Source organism: Oncorhynchus clarkii, chromosome 6, assembly GCF_045791955.1.
Source record: "Oncorhynchus clarkii lewisi isolate Uvic-CL-2024 chromosome 6, UVic_Ocla_1.0, whole genome shotgun sequence".
In the NCBI taxonomy this organism is placed as follows: domain Eukaryota; kingdom Metazoa; phylum Chordata; class Actinopteri; order Salmoniformes; family Salmonidae; genus Oncorhynchus; species Oncorhynchus clarkii.
The window spans coordinates 78422688-78444432 of record NC_092152.1 but is presented as its reverse complement, the minus strand read 5'-3'; the positions used below and the strand labels follow the sequence as shown (position 1 = coordinate 78444432).

Below are 21745 nucleotides of genomic sequence, written 5' to 3'. Positions count from 1 at the left end.
GAGAGAGAAGGAAGAGAGGAGAGGGAGAAGGGAGTTAGAGAGAAGGGAGGGAGAGAAGGGATGGAGGGAGAAGGGAGGGAGAAGGGACAGAGAGAAGAGAAAGAAGGGAGAGAGAAGGTACAGAGAAGAGGGAGCGAGAAAGGAGAGCGAGACAAGTGGAAATAGAAAATGAAAGTGAAAAGAAACAGAGAGAGAGTAAGAGAAGCTCTGATGTTGAAGGTAGTTTAGAGATTTCTTTAAGAGCAGCGCTGATGTTGAAGGTAGTTTAGAGATTTCTTTAAGAGGAGCGCTGATGTTGAAGCTAGTTTAGAGATTTCTTTAAGAGGAGCGCTGATGTTGAAGCTAGTTTAGAGATTTATTCAAGAGGAGTGCTGATGTTGAAGGTAGTTTAGAGATTTCTTTAAGAGTAGCTCTGATGTTGAAGGTAGTTTAGAGATTTCTTTAAGAGGAGCGCTGATGTTGAAGCTAGTTTAGAGATTTCTTTAAGAGGAGCGCTGATATTGAAGGTAGTTTAGAGATTTCTTTACGCCTTAATCCCACATGAATAGGAAAGATTGGCACCATCTAATTCTATCTAATTAGAGGCTGCTAATCTTTGCCACAGAGGGTTCAGAATATGAACTCAGCTGGAGTTTAGACTACTTTTAAGAGAAGTAGATTAATCATTTGGAGTTTAACTAAGCCTTAATTGTGATTTTATAACTGACAACTGATTTTCCGTAAATTAAGCATTGTCTTGGACTAAAAAGCAATAGAAGTTCTGTATGGAAAACTGACCCGGAATTTCCTGTTTGGCACTTTTCACCCTACAGAGCCGAGCCAAGCTGTACTGTAGCTGTACTGTAGCCTGTTACACATCCACCATACTTGGATCCACTGGAACAGAGCTGGACAGGACAATGTGAAAAGAAAAGATCCAAATATCCAGTGCAGTACAGTTTGGGTTGGCCCAATAGTGTTAGAAGGGTACTGTATATCTCTTAAAATGTATGGCCAGATGAATGCAGGGGCTGAAGCCTCTGGCCCAGGCCCGTAGGGTGCTCAAGAGGCAAAAGAGAAGGAAATAGAATCTTGTCCTCTACCCGGCTCTCTCTCTGTCAAGCCGTCTGGTTTCACAGCGCCTAAAAAAGGGACTTGAATGGAAGCCTATGGCAGGTGCAGGAAAACCTCCCGCTCGATTTTCAGCATATAGCTTAACGTTTAGAATTTCTGCCCTACAGTTAAGATTTAAAAGAGCGGGCTTTGAAATCCATAGTGTAGTTAGTAGAGCATGGCACTTGCAACGGCAGGGTTGTGGGTTCAATTCCCAAAAGGGACCAGAATGTATGGACTCAATACTGTAAGTCGCTCTGGCTAAGAGTGTCTGCTAAATGACTGAAATACAACTAAGCCTAATGATGGGGTCACTCACTTGTGACACATCCCCTGGTGGTAGCCAGCATCCTCTGTTGAGTAGTATCCTGGGGCGCAGGTCTGAACACACCTCCACTCTTGCTGCAGGTGATCTCTGGCACACTGGATACACTCCTCCTTACCTGGACCTGCAACAACACACAGCAACAGTTCCAAACAGAAAAGGACGGGTCCATCTTTAGCCCAGTGGGGTGAGTTGTATCATTATTTGGTTAATAATATGGTCCTCAAGGAAACAAATTGTCTGGTGGGTAAGAAATTCCTGGGCCGATTTCTGGTCCCAGTCCGTTCCTGGTTCAAAGGACTTTAAACGTCTGTCCCCTGAACATGCGGTGGTGCGTAGACCAAAAGTAAGACATCAAATGCAATGGTGGTCCGACTGCACTCAAAATGATGATACCTTTCCTAATCCCAATTGCCAATAACAACATATAAGAAATTGATACAATTTATTTGGAATTGAAGCCAGATACACGCCTTTAGGAAAATGTCTGGCTTGTTTTGGGGACGAACAGTCCCTTTAATGTACCCCCTCTTTCTCTCTCTCTCTCATTACAATCAGTGCTAGGGCCTTGGTTGAGAGGTGAACCACTAATACAGCTCCTCTACTACAGCAATAAGCATCTCTCTCTACTGGGTGTTTTGAGGCTAAATTCACTTGTTCCACAGACATGCACACAAGCATGCACACATGTGCACACACACAATCTAATCCCTCAGCTTTCTCTCCCCACAGCACGTCTGGCTCTGTCTGTCAATACTACTGTCTCAGGGCAACGCCAGAGCTTTGCCAGCTAAATGTCAACTGCGGCCGACGGCCTAACCCCAGGACACAGCGCTCATAATTAGGGGCCCATTTAATTCATGTAAATCAATGAGCGAATTGACTTAAATCTGACACCCATGTAGATCACAGACGTGAGATGTCGACACCATGCCGAAAGTCATGATCACGATAAGCAGAACTGGCAAGCAACCTTTTAGTTGGCAAATGAAGTTATAATTCGTTGTGAAATGATGGTATTGTCATGTCTTCGGACCATAGCACAGGTTCCAATCCAAGTGCCAGTGCCGTTTAGCAAACTCCAGACATTTATATTTGTTGGATGACATGAAAATAGAGGTCTTTGACCACGCACACAAGTGTCTCTGCCAGGAGGCTGAAACTTGGCCAAATGACAGTGCCTTCAGAACGTATAACCTCTGGACTTATTCAACATTTTGTAGCCTGAAATCAAAATTGATTGAATAGATTTTTTTTCTCACCCATCTACACACAAAACCCCATAATAACAAAGTGAAAATATGATTTTAGACATTTTTGCAAATGTATTAAATGAAATACATAAATATCTCATTTACATGACTTTTCACACCCCTGAGTCAACACTTTGTAGAAGCACCTTTGGTGGCGATTACAGCTGTGAGTCGTCTTGGGTTTGTCTGTATCAGCTTTGAGTCATCTTGGGTTTGTCTGTATCTATTACGGGATTCTTCTGTTGAAGGAGAGGCGGACCAAAACGCAGCGTGGTTATTGTGATACATCTTTAATAAAGATTAAAATAGAACAATATACAAAAACAAGAAATGTGAAAAAATGAAAACAGCCCTATCTGGTGTAACAAACACAAAGACAGGAACAATCACCCACAAACCCCAACACCAAACAGGCTACCTAAATATGGTTCCCAATCAGAGACAATGACTAACACCTGCCTCTGATTGAGAACCATATCAGGCCAAACACAGAAACAGACAAACTAGACACACAACATAGAATGCCCACTCAGATCACACCCTGACCAAACAAAACATAGAAACATACAAAGCAAACTGTGGTCAGGGTGTGACAGTATCAGCTGTGAGTCGTCTTGGGTTTGTTTGTATCAGCTTTACACATATGGATTTGGGGATTTTTTTCCCATTCTTCCTTTTCTCAAACTCTGTTAAGTTAAATGGGGAGCAACGGTGAAAAGCAATCTTCAAGTTTTCCACAGATTTTCAATGAGATTCAAGTCTGGGCTTTGACTGGACCAATCAATGACGTTGACATTCTTGTTCTGAAGCCTTTCCAGCGTTGCTTCGGCTGTATGCTTGGTGTTTTCCTGTTGAAACGTTACGCCCCCAGTCTAAGGTCATTTGCTCTCTGAAGCAGGTTCTCATCAAGGATTTGCCTGTATTTGGCTCTTCACCAGTCTCCCAGTTCAAGGATTTGCCTGTATTTGGCTCTTCACCAGTCTCCCAGTTCAAGGATTTGCCTGTATTTGGCTCTTCACCAGTCTCCCAGTTCATGCCGCTGAAAAGCATCCCCATAGTATGATGCTGCCACCACCATGCAAGGCGGTAGGGATTGTGTTAGACAGGTGATGAGCTGTGCCTGGTTTTCTCCAGATGTAGCGCGGTGCATTCATGCAGAAGAGTACATTTTTGTCTCATCAGACCACAGAATCTTTTGCCTTACGATCTCAGAGTCTTTCACATGCCTTTTTACAAACTCCAGGTGTGCTGTCATGTGACTTTTTCTCAGGAGTGGCTTCCGTCTGGCCACTGTCCCATAAAACCCAGATTGGTGAAGTGCGGAGACTGTTGTCCTTCTGGCAGGTTCTCCCATCTAAGCCAAGGAACTCTGTACTGTTCTAAGTCACCTCCCTGACCAAGGTCCTTCTTGCTTGGTTGCTTAGCTTGGTCAGACAGCCAGTGATGGAAACCAGTGTGCTCTTGGAACCTTTCAACTCTCTAGAAATTGTTTTCTACCCTTCCCCAGATATATGCCTCATCATAATTATATCTCAGAGATCTACAGACAGTTCCTTGGACTTCATGGTGTAGTTTCTGCTCTGACTGTCAACTGCGGGACCTTATATAGACAGGTATGTTTCTTTCTAAATCATGTCCAATCAATTGAATTGGCCACAGGTGGACTCCAATCAAGTGACATCTCAAGGATGATCAATGGAAATTGGAGTCACCTGAGCTCAATTTGGAGTGTCACAGCAAAGAGCTGTGAATACTTATGTAAATGAGATATTTCTGTATTTAATTTTCAATAAAACATGTTTAAAAACATGTTTTATTATTATGGGGTCATTATGCGGTATTGTGTGTAGATGGGTGAGAAGATTCAGGTTGTAACATAACAAAATGTGGAATAAGTCAAGGGGTATGAATGCTTTCTGAAGGTACTGTGCTGGAGTATGGGAGATGTTCTCTCCAGAACAGGCCAGTATGACAGTGTGACACAGCAAGGTCACTCTGACACTATGACCTCCATATATGGGTCATATAGACCGTTGACATTTGAGCCTGACATTCATTAATAGTTCAACGTTAAGAGGACCATTGAGTGAAACAATGCAAACGTTTACTATTGGCATTGTGTGTAATACTCAAAAATGCATTCCAGAAACCTGTCACGGAACCTATAACTGGTGGCTTCACACACACACACACACACACACACACACACACACACGCACGCACACACGCACGCACGCACGCACGCACGCACGCACACACGCACACACGCACACACGCGCACTTCATCTGTCGTTTTAAAATATTTGACAAAAAGGCTCAGTGCCATTACCCTCTCAAGAGGAGAGTGCCGGAGTATTGCAAACAGGGATGCCAATATTTTTTACTCCTATCTTTATGAGAACAGGAGGTGTGACAGGGACACTGACCTGTGCAGGGAGAGCAGGAGGTGTGACAGGGACACTGACCTGTGCAGGTAGAGCAGGAGGTGTGACGGACACTGACCTGTGCAGGTAGAGCAGGAGGTGTGACAGGGACACTGACCTGTGCAGGTAGAGCAGGAGGTGTGACAGGGACACTGACCTGTGCAGGTAGAGCAGGAGGTGTGACAGGGACACTGACCTGTGCAGGTAGAGCAGGAGGTGTGACAGGGACACTGACCTGTGCAGGTAGAGCAGGAGGTGTGACGGACACTGACCTGTGCAGGTAGAGCAGGAGGTGTGACAGGGACACTGACCTGTGCAGGTAGAGCAGGAGGTGTGACAGGGACACTGACCTGTGCAGGTAGAGCAGGAGGTGTGACAGGGACACTGACCTGTGCAGGTAGAGCAGGAGGTGTGACAGGGACACTGACCTGTGCAGGTAGAGCAGGAGGTGTGACAGGGACACTGACCTGTGCAGGTAGAGCAGGAGGTGTGACAGGGACACTGACCTGTGCAGGTAGAGTAGGAGGTGTGACAGGGACACTAACCTGTGCAGGTAGAGCAGGATGTGTGACAGGGTCTCTGACCTGTGCAGGTAGAGTAGGAGGTGTGACAGGGACACTGACCTGTGCAGGTAGAGCAGGAGGTGTGACAGGGACACTGACCTGTGCAGGTAGAGCAGGAGGTGTGACAGGGACACTGACCTGTGCAGGTAGAGCAGGAGGTGTGACAGGGACACTGACCTGTGCAGGTAGAGCAGGAGGTGTGACAGGGACACTGACCTGTGCAGGTAGAGCAGGAGGTGTGACAGGGACACTGACCTGTGCAGGTAGAGCAGGAGGTGTGACAGGGACACTGACCTGTGCAGGTAGAGCAGGAGGTGTGACAGGGACACTGACCTGTGCAGGTAGAGCAGGAGGTGTGACAGGGACACTGACCTGTGCAGGTAGAGCAGGAGGTGTGACGGACACTGACCTGTGCAGGTAGAGCAGGAGGTGTGACAGGGACACTGACCTGTGCACGTAGAGCAGGAGGTGTGACAGGGACACTGACCTGTGCAGGTAGAGCAGGAGGTGTGACAGGGACACTGACCTGTGCAGGTAGAGCAGGAGGTGTGACAGGGACACTGACCTGTGCAGGTAGAGCAGGAGGTGTGACAGGGACACTGACCTGTGCAGGTAGAGCAGGAGGTGTGACAGGGACACTGACCTGTGCAGGTAGAGTAGGAGGTGTGACAGGGACACTGACCTGTGCAGGTAGAGCAGGATGTGTGACAGGGACTCTGACCTGTGCAGGTAGAGTAGGAGGTGTGACAGGGACACTGACCTGTGCAGGTAGAGCAGGAGGTGTGACAGGGACACTGACCTGTGCAGGTAGAGCAGGAGGTGTGACAGGGACACTGACCTGTGCAGGTAGAGCAGGAGGTGTGACAGGGACACTGACCTGTGCAGGTAGAGCAGGAGGTGTGACAGGGACACTGACCTGTGCAGGTAGAGCAGGAGGTGTGACTGGAACACTGACCTGTGCAGGTAGAGCAGGAGGTGTGACAGGGACACTGACCTGTGCAGGTAGAGCAGGAGGTGTGACAGGGACACTGACCTGTGCAGGTAGAGCAGGAGGTGTGACTGGAACACTGACCTGTGCAGGTAGAGCAGGAGGTGTGACAGGGACACTGACCTGTGCAGGTAGAGTAGGAGGTGTGACAGGGACACTGACCTGTGCAGGTAGAGCAGGAGGTGTGACTGGAACACTGACCTGTGCAGGTAGAGCAGGAGGTGTGACAGGGACACTGACCTGTGCAGGTAGAGCCAGAGGTGTGACAGGGACACTGACCTGTGCAGGTAGAGCAGGAGGTGTGACAGGGACACTGACCTGTGCAGGTAGAGCAGGAGGTGTGACAGGGACACTGACCTGTGCAGGTAGAGCAGGAGGTGTGACAGGGACACTGACCTGTGCAGGTAGAGCAGGAGGTGTGACTGGGACAATGACCTGTGCAGGTAGAGCAGGAGGTGTGACAGGGACACTGACCTGTGCAGGTAGAGCAGGAGGTGTGACAGGGACACTGACCTGTGCAGGTAGAACAGGAGGTGTGACAGGGACACTGACCTGTGCAGGTAGAGCAGGAGGTGTGACAGGGACAATGACCTGTGCAGGTAGAGCAGGAGGTGTGACGGACAATGACCTGTGCAGGTAGAGCAGGAGGTGTGACAGGGACACTGACCTGTGCAGGTAGAGCAGGAGGTGTGACAGGGACACTGACCTGTGCAGGTAGAGCAGGAGGTGTGACAGGGACTACACTTCATCTCCTCCAGATGAAAGAAGGTTCCGTTGGCACACTCCGGTACACAGGTCATCCCCGCCAGACTGCACACACACACACACACACACACACACACACACACACACACACACACACACACACACACACACACACACACACACACACACACACACACACACACACACACACACACATACACACACAAAAACACGCTTATGTTCTCTGCATGACATTTTTCATCAGTGACATTCCCTAAAGAGATTACATGTAGTTTACCTGTAGCCGTCGTTACAGGCAGTACACCTGTCTGAGTCCCGCAGACACTTCATACAGTTCTCATGACACCTCAGACATTTCCTCTGAACTGGGGAGAGGGAGGGAGGGAGGGAGGGAGGGAGGGAAGGAAGGAAGGAAGGAATGAAGGAAGGAAGGAAGGAAGGAAGGAAGGAAGGAAGGAAGGAAGAAAGGAAGGAAGGAAGGAAGGAAGGAAGGAAGGAAGGAAGGAAGGAAGGAAGGAAGGAAGGAAGGAAGGAAGGAAGGAAGGAAGGAAGGGGAAGGAGGGGAGGTAGAGGGGGCAGATGGGAAGGGAGCGTGAGAAATAAATATAGTTATCCATTTTTAACTCAGTATAGTTCTCAGAGGACTGCTCATTCAACCACCAAAACCAAACACACAAACAACCATGAAACCAACTTTCACAGGCTCTCAGTCTCTCTGTCTCCCTCTTTCTGTCTCTCTCTCGCTCTCTCTCTCTGTCTCCCTCTTTCTGTCTTTCTCTCTCCCTCTCTTTCCCTCTCTCTCAGTCTCTCTGCCTGTCTCTCTCTCTCTCTGTCGCCCTCTTTCTGTCTCTCTGTCTCTCTCTCTGTCTCTCTCTCTCTGTCTCTCTCTCTCTGTCTCCCTCTTTCTGTCTCCCTCTTTCTGTCTCTCTGTCTCTCTCTCTCTGTCTCTCTCTCTCTGTCTCCCTCTCTCTGTCTCCCTCTTTCTGTCTCCCTCTTTCTGTCTCTCTCTCTGTCTCCCTCTCTCTGTCTCCCTCTTTCTGTCTCCCTCTTTCTGTCTCTCTTTCTGTCTCCCTCTTTCTGTCTCTCTTTCTGTCTCCCTCTTTTTTTTTTTTTGTTCTTTTTTTTTGAATTTTTACCCCTTTTTCTCCCCAATTTCGTGGTATCCAATTGTTAGTAGCTACTATCTTGTCTCATCGCTACAACTCCCGTACAGGCTCGGGAGAGACGAAGGTTGAAAGTCATGCGTCCTCCGATACACAACCCAACCAAGCCGCACTGCTTCTTAACACAGCACGCATCCAACCCGGAAGCCAGCCGCACCAATGCGCCGGAGGAAACACTGTGCACCTGGCCACCTTGGCTAGCGTACACTGCGCCCAGCCCGCCACAGGAGTCGCTGGTGCGCGATGAGACAAGGACACCCCTACCGACCAAGCCCTCCCTAACCCGGGCGACGCTAGGCCAATTGTGCGTCGCCCCACGGACCTCCCGGTCGCGGCCGGTTACGACAGAGCCCAGGAACTCTGATGGCACAGCTGGCCCTTAACCACTGCGCCACCCGGGTTGTCTCCCTCTTTCTGTCTCTCTCTCTCCCTCTCTCTCCCTCTCTCTCAGTCTCTGTCTCTCAGTCTCTCTGTCTCTCTCTCTCTGTCGCCCTCTTTCTGTCTCCCTCTTTCTGTCTCTCTCTCTCTATCTCAGTCTCTCTATCTCTCTGTCTCCCTCTTTCTGTCTCTCTCTCTCCCCCTCTCTCTCCCTCTCCCAGTCTCTCTCTCTGTCTCTCTCTCAGTCTCTCAGTCTCTCTCTCTCTGTCGCCCTCTTTCTGTCTCCCTCTTTCTGTCTCCCTCTCTCTCAGTCTCTCTGTCTCTCTGTCTCCCTCTTTCTGTCTCTCTCCCTCTCTCTCTCCATCTCCCTCTCTCTCAGTCTCTCTGTCTCTCTGTCTCCCTCTTTCTGTCTCTCTCTCTCTCCATCTCCCTCTCTCTCAGTCTCTCTGTCTCTCTGTCTCTCTGTCTCCCTCTTTCTGTCTCTCTCTCTCTCCCCCTCTCTCTCTCCCTCTCCCAGTCTCTCTCTCTGTCGCTCTCTCTTTCTCTCAGTCTCCCTTTCTCAATTCAAGGAGCTTTATTGGCATGGGAAACACATCTTAACATTGCCAAAGCAAGTGAAGTAGATAATATACAAAAGTGAAATAAACTATAAAAATGAACAGTAAAAAAATGAACATTACACTCACAGACGTTCCAAAAGAATAAAGACATTACAAGTGTCATATTATATATATATATATATATATATATACAGTGTTGTAACGATGTACAAATGGTTAATGTACAAAAGGGAAAATAAATAAGCATAAATATGGGTTGTATTTACAATGGTGTTTGTTCTTCACTGGTTGACTTTTTCTTGTGGAAACAGGTCACATATCTTGCTGCTGTGATGGCACACTGTGGTATTTCACCCAGTAGATATGGGAGTTTATCAAAATTGGGTTTGTTTTCGTATTCATTGTGCATTTGTGTAATTTGAGGGAAATACAGTGCCTTGCGAAAGTATTCGGCCCCCTTGAACTTTGCGACCTTTTGCCAGGCTTCAAACATAAAGATATAAAACTGTATTTTTTTTGAAGAATCAACAACAAGTGGGACACAATCATGAAGTGGAACGACATTTATTGGATATTTCAACTTTTTTTAACAAATCAAAAACTGAAAAATTGGGCGTGCAAAATTATTCAGCCCCTTTACTTTCAGTGCAGCAAACTCTCTCCAGAAGTTCAGTGAGGATCTCTGAATGATCCAATGTTGAACTAAATGACTAATGATGATAAATACAATCCACCTGTGTGTAATCAAGTCTCCGTATAAATGCACCGTGAAAGTCTCAGAGGTCCGTTAAAAGCGCAGAGAGCATCATGAAGAACAAGGAACACACCAGGCAGGTCCGAGATACAGTTGTGAAGAAGTTTAAAGCCGGATTTGGATACAAAAATATTTCCCAAGCTTTAAACATCCCAAGGAGCACTGTACAAGCGATAACATTGAAATGGAAGGAGTATCAGACCACTGCAAATCTACCAAGACCTGGCCGTCCCTCTAAACTTTCAGCTCATACAAGGAGAAGACTGATCAGAGATGCAGCCAAGAGGCCCATGATCACTCTGGATGAACTGCAGAGATCTACAGCTGAGGTGGGAGACTCTGTCCATAGGACAACAATCAGTCTATCAGTATATTGCACAAATCTGGCCTTTATGGAAGAGTGGCAAGAAGAAAGCCATTTCTTAAAGATATCCATAAAAAGTGTTGGTTAAAGTTTGCCACAAGCCACCTGGGAGACACACCAAACGTGGAAGAAGGTGCTCTGGTCAGATGAAACCAAAATTGAACTTTTTGGCAACAATGCAAAACGTTATGTTTGGCGTAAAAGCAACACACCATCCCCACTGTCAAACATGGTGGTGGCAGCATCATGGTTTGGACCTGCTTTTCTTCAGCAGGGACAGGGAAGATGGTTCAAATTGATGGGAAGATGGATGGAGCCAAATACAGGACCATTCTGGAAGAAAACCTGATGGAGTCTGCAAAAGACCTGAGACTGGGACGGAGATTTGTCTTCCAACAAGACAATGATCCAAAACGTAAAGCAAAATCTACAATGGAATGGTTCAAAAATAAACATATCCAGGTGTTAGAATGGCCAAGTCAAAGTATAGACCTGAATCCAATCGAAAATCTGTGGAAAGAACTGAAAACTGCTGTTCACAAATGCTCTCCATCCAACCTCACTGAGCTCGAGCTATTTTGCAAGGAGGAATGGGAAAAAATGTCAGTCTCTCGATGTGCAAAACTGATAGAGACATACCCCAAGCGACTTACAGCTGTAATCACAGCAAAAGGTGGCGCTACAAAGTATTAGCTTAAGGGGTCTCCCACCTCAGCTGTAGATCTCTGCAGTTCATCCAGAGTGATCATGGGCCTCTTGGCTGCATCTCTGATCAGTCTTCTCCTTGTATGAGCTGAAAGTTTAGAGGGACGGCCAGGTCTTGGTAGATTTGCAGTGGTCTGATACTCCTTCCATTTCAATATTATCGCTTGCACAGTGCTCCTTGGGATGTTTAAAGCTTGGGAAATCTTTTTGTATCCAAATCCGGCTTTAAACTTCTTCACAACAGTATCTCGGACCTGCCTGGTGTGTTCCTTGTTCTTCATGATGCTCTCTGCGCTTTTAACGGACCTCTGAGACTATCACAGTGCAGGTGCATTTATACGGAGACTTGATTACACACAGGTGGATTGTATTTATCATCATTAGTCATTTAGTTCAACATTGGATCATTCAGAGATCCTCACTGAACTTCTGGAGAGAGTTTGCTGCACTGAAAGTAAAGGGGCTGAATAATTTTGCACGCCCAATTTTTCAGTTTTTGATTTGTTAAAAAAGGTTGAAATATCCAATAAATGTCGTTCCACTTCATGATTGTGTCCCACTTGTTGTTGATTCTTCACAAAAAATACAGTTTTATATCTTTATGTTTGAAGCCTGAAATGTGGCAAAAGGTCGCAAAGTTCAAGGGGGCCGAATACTTTCGCAAGGCACTGTACTTTCTTAGATTTTTGCATTCTTCATCAAATAATTTGTCATTGTTGTTCATTTTCTTCGGTTTTCTATTTGAGATTTGATTTTTAGACTTGATAGGGAAGCTGAGAGGTCAAATATACTGTTTAGGCTTTTTACTGCCAAGTTTACACCTTCACTATTACAGTGGAACGATTTGTCCAGGAAATTGTCTAAAAGGGATTGAATTTGTTGTTGCCTAATTGTTTTTTGTCTGTCTGTCTGTCTGTCTGTCTGTCTGTCTGTCTGTCTGTCTGTCTGTCTGTCTCTCTCTCTCTCTCTCTCTCTCTCTCTCTCTCTCTCTCTCTCTCTCTCTCTCTCTCTCTCTCTCTCTCTTCTAAAACAGTGTAGTATCTGGAACCTGGCGAGTTTGTAGGATTTATAGAGGAAATACCATCCAAACATAGCATAAAACGACCTCCGTAAATGAGCATGCAACCCAGTTTCAACCATTTCACTCACTCACACACACACACACACACACACACACACACACACACACACACACACACACACACACAGGTCAGACTGGGACAAAAGATCGGCCCTGGGATTTCTAACACACCGGCCCACTTATTTCCTTGATGCCTGCACACCGGCCAGTCCCCCATTATTAGCCAGATAATGATCATTTAGACAGGCCGACTGGACAACGGACCAGCCTATCTGGTCCTGCACACCGGCCAGTCCCCCATTATTAGCCAGATAATGATCATTTAGACAGGCCGACTGGACAACGGACCAGCCTATCTGGTCCTGCACACCGGCCAGTCCCCCATTATTAGCCAGATAATGATCATTTAGACAGGCCGACTGGGCTAACAGCGGACCAGCCTATCTGGTCCTGCACACACACACACAGTATGGCTGAAAAACAGATGAGAGCGGCTCTGTCAGTGCTCTGTACGTCAGAGGGTATCTCAGGTTATGACAGATGACGTCAATGCGTGCTCGACTGTGTGTGTGTGCGTGTGTGTCATTCACAAATCAACACATGAACCCACTCCACCATACTCAGTTAATCCCTGGCGTCCAGGATAACAGGCAGCGTGGGAGTTGAACATTGACCTGTTGTGTGGTCACGCAAAAACCTCATCACATCAACCCTTTTGAGCCGCAAATCATTCCCTTATTTCCTTCTATGGAAAATATCTTCACACACTCAATCTAACTGTTACTATGTTACTAAGCAGATTCTATGTCAATACAACACTATTACTACAGTTATTATCGTGTAGTTAAATAGGTATGAGGGCAACTTAAAGTAAAGTGGTACATTGTTTCTTCTTGGAGAGACTACACTAATAGCTTCAATTATATTTTTGTATATATATATATTTTACCGTTATTTAACTAGGCAAGTCAGTTAAGAACAAATTCTTATTTACTATGACAGCCTACCCCGGCCAAACCCGGACGACGCTGGGCCAATTGTGCCCCGCCTTATGGGAATCCCAATCACGGCCGGATGTGATACAGTTAGTTAGGGCTTAGTTAGTTAGGGTAAACTGATCCTAGATCTGTGGTTATAAAGTTCTACCTAGATCTCTTTTATTTTCCTAACCATTTCTCTTCACAGTAACATCACTAGCAGCAGAGTTACAGTAAACATGTCCTAGATCTGTGGTTAGTTTGGGGAAACTGATCTTACATCTGTGGTTAGTTTGGGGAAACTGATCCTAGATCTGTGGTTAGGCTCAACTTTTTCAAGCAACTCCACTTGACTTACTGTCGTCAGCGAAGTACCCAGCAGGGCAGGTCTCAGAGCAGGTAGTGTTGAGGGGGTTGAAGTAGAGTCCCCTGCGACAGGAGCGACACTCGGTGGGGGTGCGTCCCACACACCTCTCACAGCCCTTGTGACAGCGTCGACACCTCCTGGCCTCCAAGTTATCGTAGAAGCCCAGCGGACAGTGGCTCACACACGTCCTGTCATGGATTGATTGATTGATGAGTTCTAATTACAGTAAATTCAGTTGATAATACAGTAAAACACACATTAGCCGATTTGTAGAGACTGGCTCTGCTGTATTTCACAAGTCCTGGGATGGATGAATGGATGGATGAATGGATGCATGAACGAATGGATTTATTCATTCAAAATGACCTATTTCCCATATTCTCGATCTGTTCATTATGTGAAATGTAATCTCTCTGCAAGTTGGCAATTGTTTATTTTTCTGTTTTATCTAATCAATTAAATTGATTAATGAATTTCACATAAACAACAGATCAAGTAAATGGGGAAAAAGACTCGTTGAATGAATTAGTCAGAAAGACTACAACATCATAAAAAGAGGGCAAGTAGATTCCATGTCTAATTCATTATTCCTATATTAGCTTCATTATTCCTCTCCTGTAATCTTCTATTAGAAGTATTATGGTAGCACTGTTTTATGGTACAGAAATGACCTGAGATTTGTTAGGAAATAAAGAGGTATCTTTCTGGTATTTAATTCAAAGAATTTCACACAATTGGTAACTACCTGGTACCAAATGGTGCCGATGTGTTCTTTGGTTGGAGTATCAAATAAACAAGTACGTTTTCTTAGGTTATTACTGTGTAAAGACCCTCGCTCCCTTCGGTCTCAACGTAGACTTTGATCTGAAGCCATTCTCGTGATTATTGTGATTTTGCTATTGTAAATGTTTGTAGGCTTATGTAGTCAAATTGTATCTATGATCGTACGCTATCCATTTATGTTTTCGTATGCTATTTTAATATATGAGAATTACCCAATGATATCAGGCCGCACCTGGCCATGATTACAGACACCTGTGTGTCTTTTGACACTATATAAATGAGTCATCCCACAGTGTTAGTCATTATACCCTGATGTAGACAGCTTGTCTGTCCAAATGTTGGACATACATTTTTTTTTGCATCTGAGCTCCTAGAGCATGTGACTCTCCTTTATTTTTTAAAAGTATTATTGTGTAATTACCATTTTACCATGTCATTTCTAAGTAAAAACCAGATAATTTCGAAGTAAATACCAGGTCAATTCTGTACCGTAAAATAAAGAGCTACCGAAGTAATACAGGTTTTCTGAATAAGAATGGACACAGTCAAAATGCTTCCACTCCTCAACATGCTTCCATTCCTCCACATGCTCCCATTCCTCAACATGCTCCCATTCCTCAACAAGCTCCCATTCCTCAACATGCTCCCATTCCTCAACATGCTCCCATTCCTCAACATGCTCCCATTCCTCAACATGCTTCCATTCCTCAACATGCTTCCATTCCTCAACATGCTTCCACTCCTCAACATGCTCAAACTCCCCAACATGCTCCAACTCTTCAAAATGCTCCTACTCTTCAAAATGCTCCCACTCTTCAAAATGCTTTCACTCTTCAAAATGCTCCCACTCTTCAAAATTCTCCCACTCTTCAAAATTCTCCCACTCTTTAAAATGCTCCTGACACGACTTCCGCCGAAGTCGGCTCCTCTCCTTGTTCAGGCGGTGTTCGGCGGTCGACGTCACAGGCTTTCTAGCCATCGCCGCTCCATTTTTCATTTATCCATTTGTTTTGTCTTGTTCCCTGCACACCTGGTTTTCATTCCCCAATCAATTCATATGTATTTATTCCTCTGTTCCCCATCATGACTTTGTGTAGGATTGTTTGTGTTACGTGTATTTTGATATTGTGGATATTGTTACGCGCATTACTTTTTGTCTATGTTCCGTGTTTTGGGCACATTATATGTTATTTTGTGCTGTCATTTTGACCGTAATAAAAAGTGCGCCTGTTCACTACACTCTGCTCTCCTGCACCTGACTTCGCCTCCGATACACACTCCTAACAGCTCCCATTCTTCAAAATTCTCCCACTCTTCAACATGCTCTCATTCCTCAACATGCTGTTGTGCCTTCCTGTCTTGATGTTGAGCAGAAACAGAACAAATAGCAAATAATTACTGAGTTTGAATCAGATATGGTCACAGTCACAGCACAGATAAAAGAGGAAACCAAGATGGTTCACAAATCTGAAGCATCTGGTGGGGGCTTCCACTCACCACCAAATATGGTGATGAGAGGAAGTCCAGTGGTAGACAGAGGGAGAAGATGGAGTGAGATGGACCGGGCCATTCCACAAATTTTCTCATACTGTATATAAAACATTCAGCGGTTCCTTTTGTTCCATCTTGGGTTAGTTAAAAGTATCTTTGGTCCAAGTCTGTTTGTTTACCTGCCTGTCTTGAGGCTGCCCAGGCTGTAGTGGATACAGTTCAGACAGTGGTCAGGATCTGGCCCGTCACAGCCCTGGTCCCCACACTCACTGTGGCACGGCCCTGAGAGGGGTTACAGAGAATACACACACACACGGACGCACGCACGCACGCACGCACACACACACACACACACACACACACACACACACACACACACACACACACACACACACACAATCACACACGCACACACACGCACACGCACACACGCACACACACACACACACACACAATCACACATGCACACACACGCACACACGCACACATGCACACACACACAATCACACACACACAAAAGCAAGCACACACACGCACAAATGCAAAGGTACACACAAAGCACACACACACAGAGGTTAGATTGAGGTTGAGTTGTGTTGTCGGACTACAGTGTTGTAACAGTTCAGAGCGAACAGTTTATGGCAGAGCCTCTCCTACCGCTGTACTCCTCCTCTTCCTCCTCCTGGTGCTTGAGGACCTCCGGAGGTGGTTCGGGCCCGTTGGGGTCCCGGCTGGGGGTTGGAATCTCAAGCATCCTGGAGCGAGAGTGCTGGGTCCCGTGAGACTGGTACGGGTGCCCCGAGGTGCCATAAAGGACCAGTGTCCACTCTTTCAGTTTACCTAGAACAAGGAGAAGAAATCTCCATAAAAACACAGTATGAAGAGATCACTGTGTTTGTGTGTGTGTTTTCTTACCCAGCACCTCTGGGTTGCGTAGAGATGAAGGAGAGTCTATGATCTCCAGGATCCACTGGCCCTCTGCCCTCTCCCCCCAGCAGTGAACAGTCATGAACTCCCAGTTCCTAAATCCTTCATTAGAGTTATCAAACAACCTGAAGAGAGAGAGGGAGGGAGAGAGAAAGTAAGTCACTTCTCAACTTCTAAGGCAATTAAATTCTGTTTCACAGCGCAAACAGACCAATCTCAACGCCTTTGTACTTTCTCAGCCCCCCTGAAGAAAAATATAGAATTATTCAAAGAGGCTAATTGAAGAGAAATGTAAGCACTGGCTGCTTTAAAGCTAGCCGCGACAGGAGATAATATCACATCAATGGGCTCAAGTAACATCACAGTGGCTTCAGCTCTCTGTGGCATGTGGTGAGGTCTGGTGTGGCTGCTACTGTGTTGGTGTGATTGGGAATAATGTTTGTGCACGCTATCAGGAAGTTTCAGGAAGCTGTTTTGGTTACTCTACAGGGTGGGTAAACTGTGTTAAAAGGGGCAATCTGGGATTGGTACATTCCATTTTGGACGTCAAATTAACGATACAGCCATTGATTCTTGAAGAACATCACTTAGTTGAGAGTGGTTGCATTTGTCTAGCTCCATCCCTCAGCTGTTTCCACCAAAAAGTTTGGTAAACAGATTGCCCCTTTACAGGAGAGGAACAGAGAAAGGGCATCAGTGCCCTGGGGTTGGTCTAGCAGTTAGCACTGTCAAGCACTGACATCACACCTTCCCTGAGATCTAAAGCTAACTGTCACTCACAGAGTGACAGTCTACTGTTGGCTTGGATGGTTGAAAAAAAAGGAAAAAAGGACATCCAACCTTTGGAATATCTGTCACCCAGCCTGTATAATTATATTGATGAAAGAAATGGGAATCTGAACAGCAGCCAAGCCAGCAGGTTTCTGCATCTATACGTGAGAAAGAGCCCTCGCATCGGCACCAGAGCCAACTGTCAGAGGAGGGTGTGACATATTCCAACAACTAGCTGCTGAACAGGTGTACTAGAATGGATTTTCAAGGGCTATCTATCTGTCTGTGTTTGTGCCACATGCTGCGTGGAGGGAGTTCATGTCCAAGGGGCTAACTCTCTTCAGCGGTGTGTGTGTGTCTCTTTGAACTACTGTAGCTAGCAGTTTGAATAAAGCTACAAAATCTCTCTCTCCCTGTCCTCCTTCTTTCTTCCCATCTCTCTCTCCCTCTTCTTTCTTCCTCTTCCTCTCCCCCTTCTTTCTTCCCCTCTCTCTCTCCCTCTCCCCCTTCTTTCTTCCCATCTCTCTCTCTCCCCCTTCTTTCTTCCTCTCCCTCTCCCCCTTCTTTCTTCCTCTCCCTCTCCCTCTCCCCCTTCTTTCTTCCCATCTCTCTCCCTCTCCCCCTTCTTTCTACCCTCTTTCTCTCCCTCTCCCCCTTCTTTCTTCCCATCTCTCTTTCTTCCCTTCTCTCTCTCTCTCTCTCTCTCTCTCTCTCTCTCTCGCTCTCTCTTTCGCTGTCAGGGGACATAATCAGCAACAGCAATACCTCCCTTTACACAGTGCACCAATCTGGCAACGCACAGTGCATTCCCAATCTGGCAACCAGCCCAAGCTGCAAATTAACTCTGTTTACTTCAAGTCCAAAATTACTCGTCACTGCACTAGTGCTAGTTAGCTATGTACATTACAATATATTACATTACACCAGGCAATCTACAATCATTTTACTTTAGGAGATGAGTCGGGAGAAGGGGATTGAACCATTCCCATTCCAGGCCAATGGGAGAAAATGAAAGCGTAAATCTATCTGTCAAGTCCCGCCGGTGGTAAATGGTTTTAATGGATGGGTTCTGTGAGGTCCTCCTGACCACTAATTTACCCCTCACACTCTAACTCAAGCCAAATGTCTTGGCTGGCAATCTGGCAACCTCAGAGACATAATGAAGGAGAGGATGCTTTATTAGTATCCACCGATGGAAACAGAGGAGAGAGACAGAGACAGAGAGACAGAGACAGGGAGAGCGAGACAGAGACAGGGAGAGAGAGAGAGAGAGAGAGAGAGACAGAGAGAGAGAGAGAGAGAGAGACAGAGAGAGAGAGACAGAGAGACAGAGAGAGAGAGAGAGAGAGAGAGAGCGTGAGAGAGAGAGAGCGAGAGAGTGAGAAACAGAGAGAGAGAGAGTGAGAAAGAGAGAGAGAGAGAAAGAGAGTGAGAAAGAGAGAGTGAGAGAGAAAGAGAGACAGAGAGAGAAAGAGAGAGAGAGAGAGAGAGAAAGAGAGAGAGAGAGAAAGATGAAACATGGGACAGCCAAACATATGTGACATCATCTCTACTCTATAGAGCACTTGAAGTGAGAAAAATATTGCCCAATACAATCGTAACCTTTTATAAAGACGGGCAGCACTCAATCCAGGCTTAGTTTGGGAAAACAAACTCATATATCATGTAATACCCATATGGGGATCGAGGGAGGCTAAAAGGGGATGCTGTTCAATCAAAAACATTATCTGGATGTCTCCAGATTTATACATAACAACCATCATATAGTAAGGAACATTCCCTAGGAAGACTTGTTTTGATCTTCCCGAGGGGGTTATTATGATTATTTATTTAACCTTTATTTAGCCAGTGAGTCATGCTGAGATCACGGTCTCATTTGCAGATGAGTCCTACATGAACACATCAACACACAGCAATTACACCATACATACTGTATCATATGAAACAAACAAATTGTTCAGTAAAAAAGGCCCCCTAACGTCCGCCTGAATTGCCCTCGAGGCACCAACTTGAAGGACTTTTGGAGAGCGTTCCATATACTGGAGTAGTGGTCAGCAGCTATGCCTACGGGCTGGGAGACCCGCAAGGGACATTGCTGTTTGCCACAACATATACACTATTTACCATGTCAGTAAAACTTCTGCATACCAGGGGTGTATTCACAGCGGGAGGACTTACCTGAACTTATCCAATAACAAAGATTGATTTTCGATGCAAACATGTTCCTATTTGCACTAATGAATACACCCCTGTACACCAGCCTTGATTGAACAAAGTCCCTGAGTGTTTGATCACTAGAGGCTCAGCGCTGCATTAGGATGGAAGAAGGAGTCAATTAAAAACTAATCTTGAAAGTAAAAGCCACTCGTGGAAAGTAATCGTCAAAGTGTTCCGAGCCAACGTCAGAACAACAAGGAACAAGTGCAGGGAAACAAAGGGACTAGCTGAGCCTCTGGCTGCAGGGAGGCTGTGTGTGTGTGTGTGTGTGTGTGTGTGTGTGTGTGTGTGTGTGTGTGTGTGTGTGTGTGTGTGTGTGTGTGTGTGTGTGTGTGTTTGCGGCTGCAGGGAGAAAGGGAGCTGTTTTGAAGTTGACTAACATCATTATGGCACTCTGTGGAAAATAAAAGGAGAGTGCCGCTTGTGTCTTCCTCACTTGTGTCTTCCTCACTTGTGTCTTCCTCACTTGTGTCTTCCTCACTTGTGTCTTCCTCACTTGTGTCTTCCTAACTTGTGTCTTCCTCACTTGTGTCTTCCTCACTTGTGTCTTCCTCACTTTGTGCTTTCCCCACACATATAATGAACTGAAAGATCTATCTATTCTCCAAGACACTCTGTTCTTCTACTGTTCATGAAGAGATGATAATAATAATCATTCAGGCCCCATATGGTGTGTGTGTGTGTGTGTGTGTGTGTGTGTGTGTGTGTGTGTGTGTGTGTGTGTGTGTGTGTGTGTGTGTGTGTGTGTGTGTGTGTGTGTGTGTGTGTGTATTGCAGATGTGATTTGGAATCATGCTGTCGTGAAAAAGTAGCCCTGCCTGTCAATCTCACACCAGGAAGGAATTTCCTTTTGGTCTAATGGTAAAGAAGTTGTTTTCCAGAGCGGTAGACCGAGGTTCATGTGTGTGTGTATCTGTGTGTATCTCTCACCTCTTGGCCAGTAGCTGTGAGCGTGTTCCTGAGGGTGATATGAGGCTGACCTCCAGATCTCCTCGTCGTGGATGGACAACCAGTACCTTGACCACCACATGTTCTACGTAGCTCACATGCTGCTCCGCCTGCTCTGTACACCCTGTGCTTGTGATGGTGCTGTTCAGGCTCTGGTCTGCACGGATGTACCTGGCAGGAAGGGAAACAAGGTCAACTAGTTAGTATGTGTGGGCTGGGTAGTCTAGCAGTTAGTGCTGCTGCCTCTTACACACAAATATAGAGGTGTGACATTGGTTAAAATATAGAGGAGTGACATTGGTTAGAATATAGAAGTGTGCCATTGGTTAAAATATAGAGGTGTGACATTGGTTAAAATATAGAGGTCTGCTGCCATTGGTTAAAATATAGAGGAGTGACATTGGTTAAAATATAGATGTGTGACATTGGTTAAAATATAGATGTGTGACATTGGTTAAAATATAGAGGTCTGCTGCCATTGGTTAGAATATAGAGGTCTGCTGCCATTGGTTAAAATATAGAGGAGTGACATTGGTTAAAATATAGAGGTGTGACATTGGTTAAAATATAGATGTGTGACATTGGTTAAAATATAGAGGTCTGCTGCCATTGGTTAGAATATAGAGGTCTGCTGCCATTGGTTAAAATATAGAGGAGTGACATTGGTTAAAATATAGAGGTGTGACATTGGTTAGAATATAGATGTGTGACATTGGTTAGAATATAGAGGTCTGCTGCCATTGGTTAGAATATAGAGGTCTGCTGCCATTGGTTAAAATATAGAGGTCTGCTGCCATTGGTTAAAATATAGAGGTCTGCTGCCATTGGTTAAAATATAGAGGAGTGACATTGGTTAGAATATAGATGTGTGACATTGGTTAGAATATAG

At 45.7% G+C, this 21745-nt stretch overlaps 1 protein-coding gene across 1 annotated transcript in view; it reads right to left on the bottom strand.

Moving 5' to 3' along the window:
* The window catches only part of LOC139411650 (proprotein convertase subtilisin/kexin type 6-like), an 89266-nt gene that overhangs the window by 14897 nt on the left and 52624 nt on the right, over positions 1-21745 (bottom strand). The window contains exons 12-19 of the mRNA XM_071158259.1: positions 20839-21027; positions 16909-17045; positions 16651-16833; positions 16173-16275; positions 13711-13907; positions 7648-7735; positions 7351-7454; positions 1412-1541 (exon numbers count right to left, since the gene is read on the bottom strand). Coding sequence (XP_071014360.1) covers positions 1412-1541; positions 7351-7454; positions 7648-7735; positions 13711-13907; positions 16173-16275; positions 16651-16833; positions 16909-17045; positions 20839-21027 — 1131 coding nt within the window. The remainder of the gene's footprint in view (positions 1-1411; positions 1542-7350; positions 7455-7647; positions 7736-13710; positions 13908-16172; positions 16276-16650; positions 16834-16908; positions 17046-20838; positions 21028-21745) is intronic.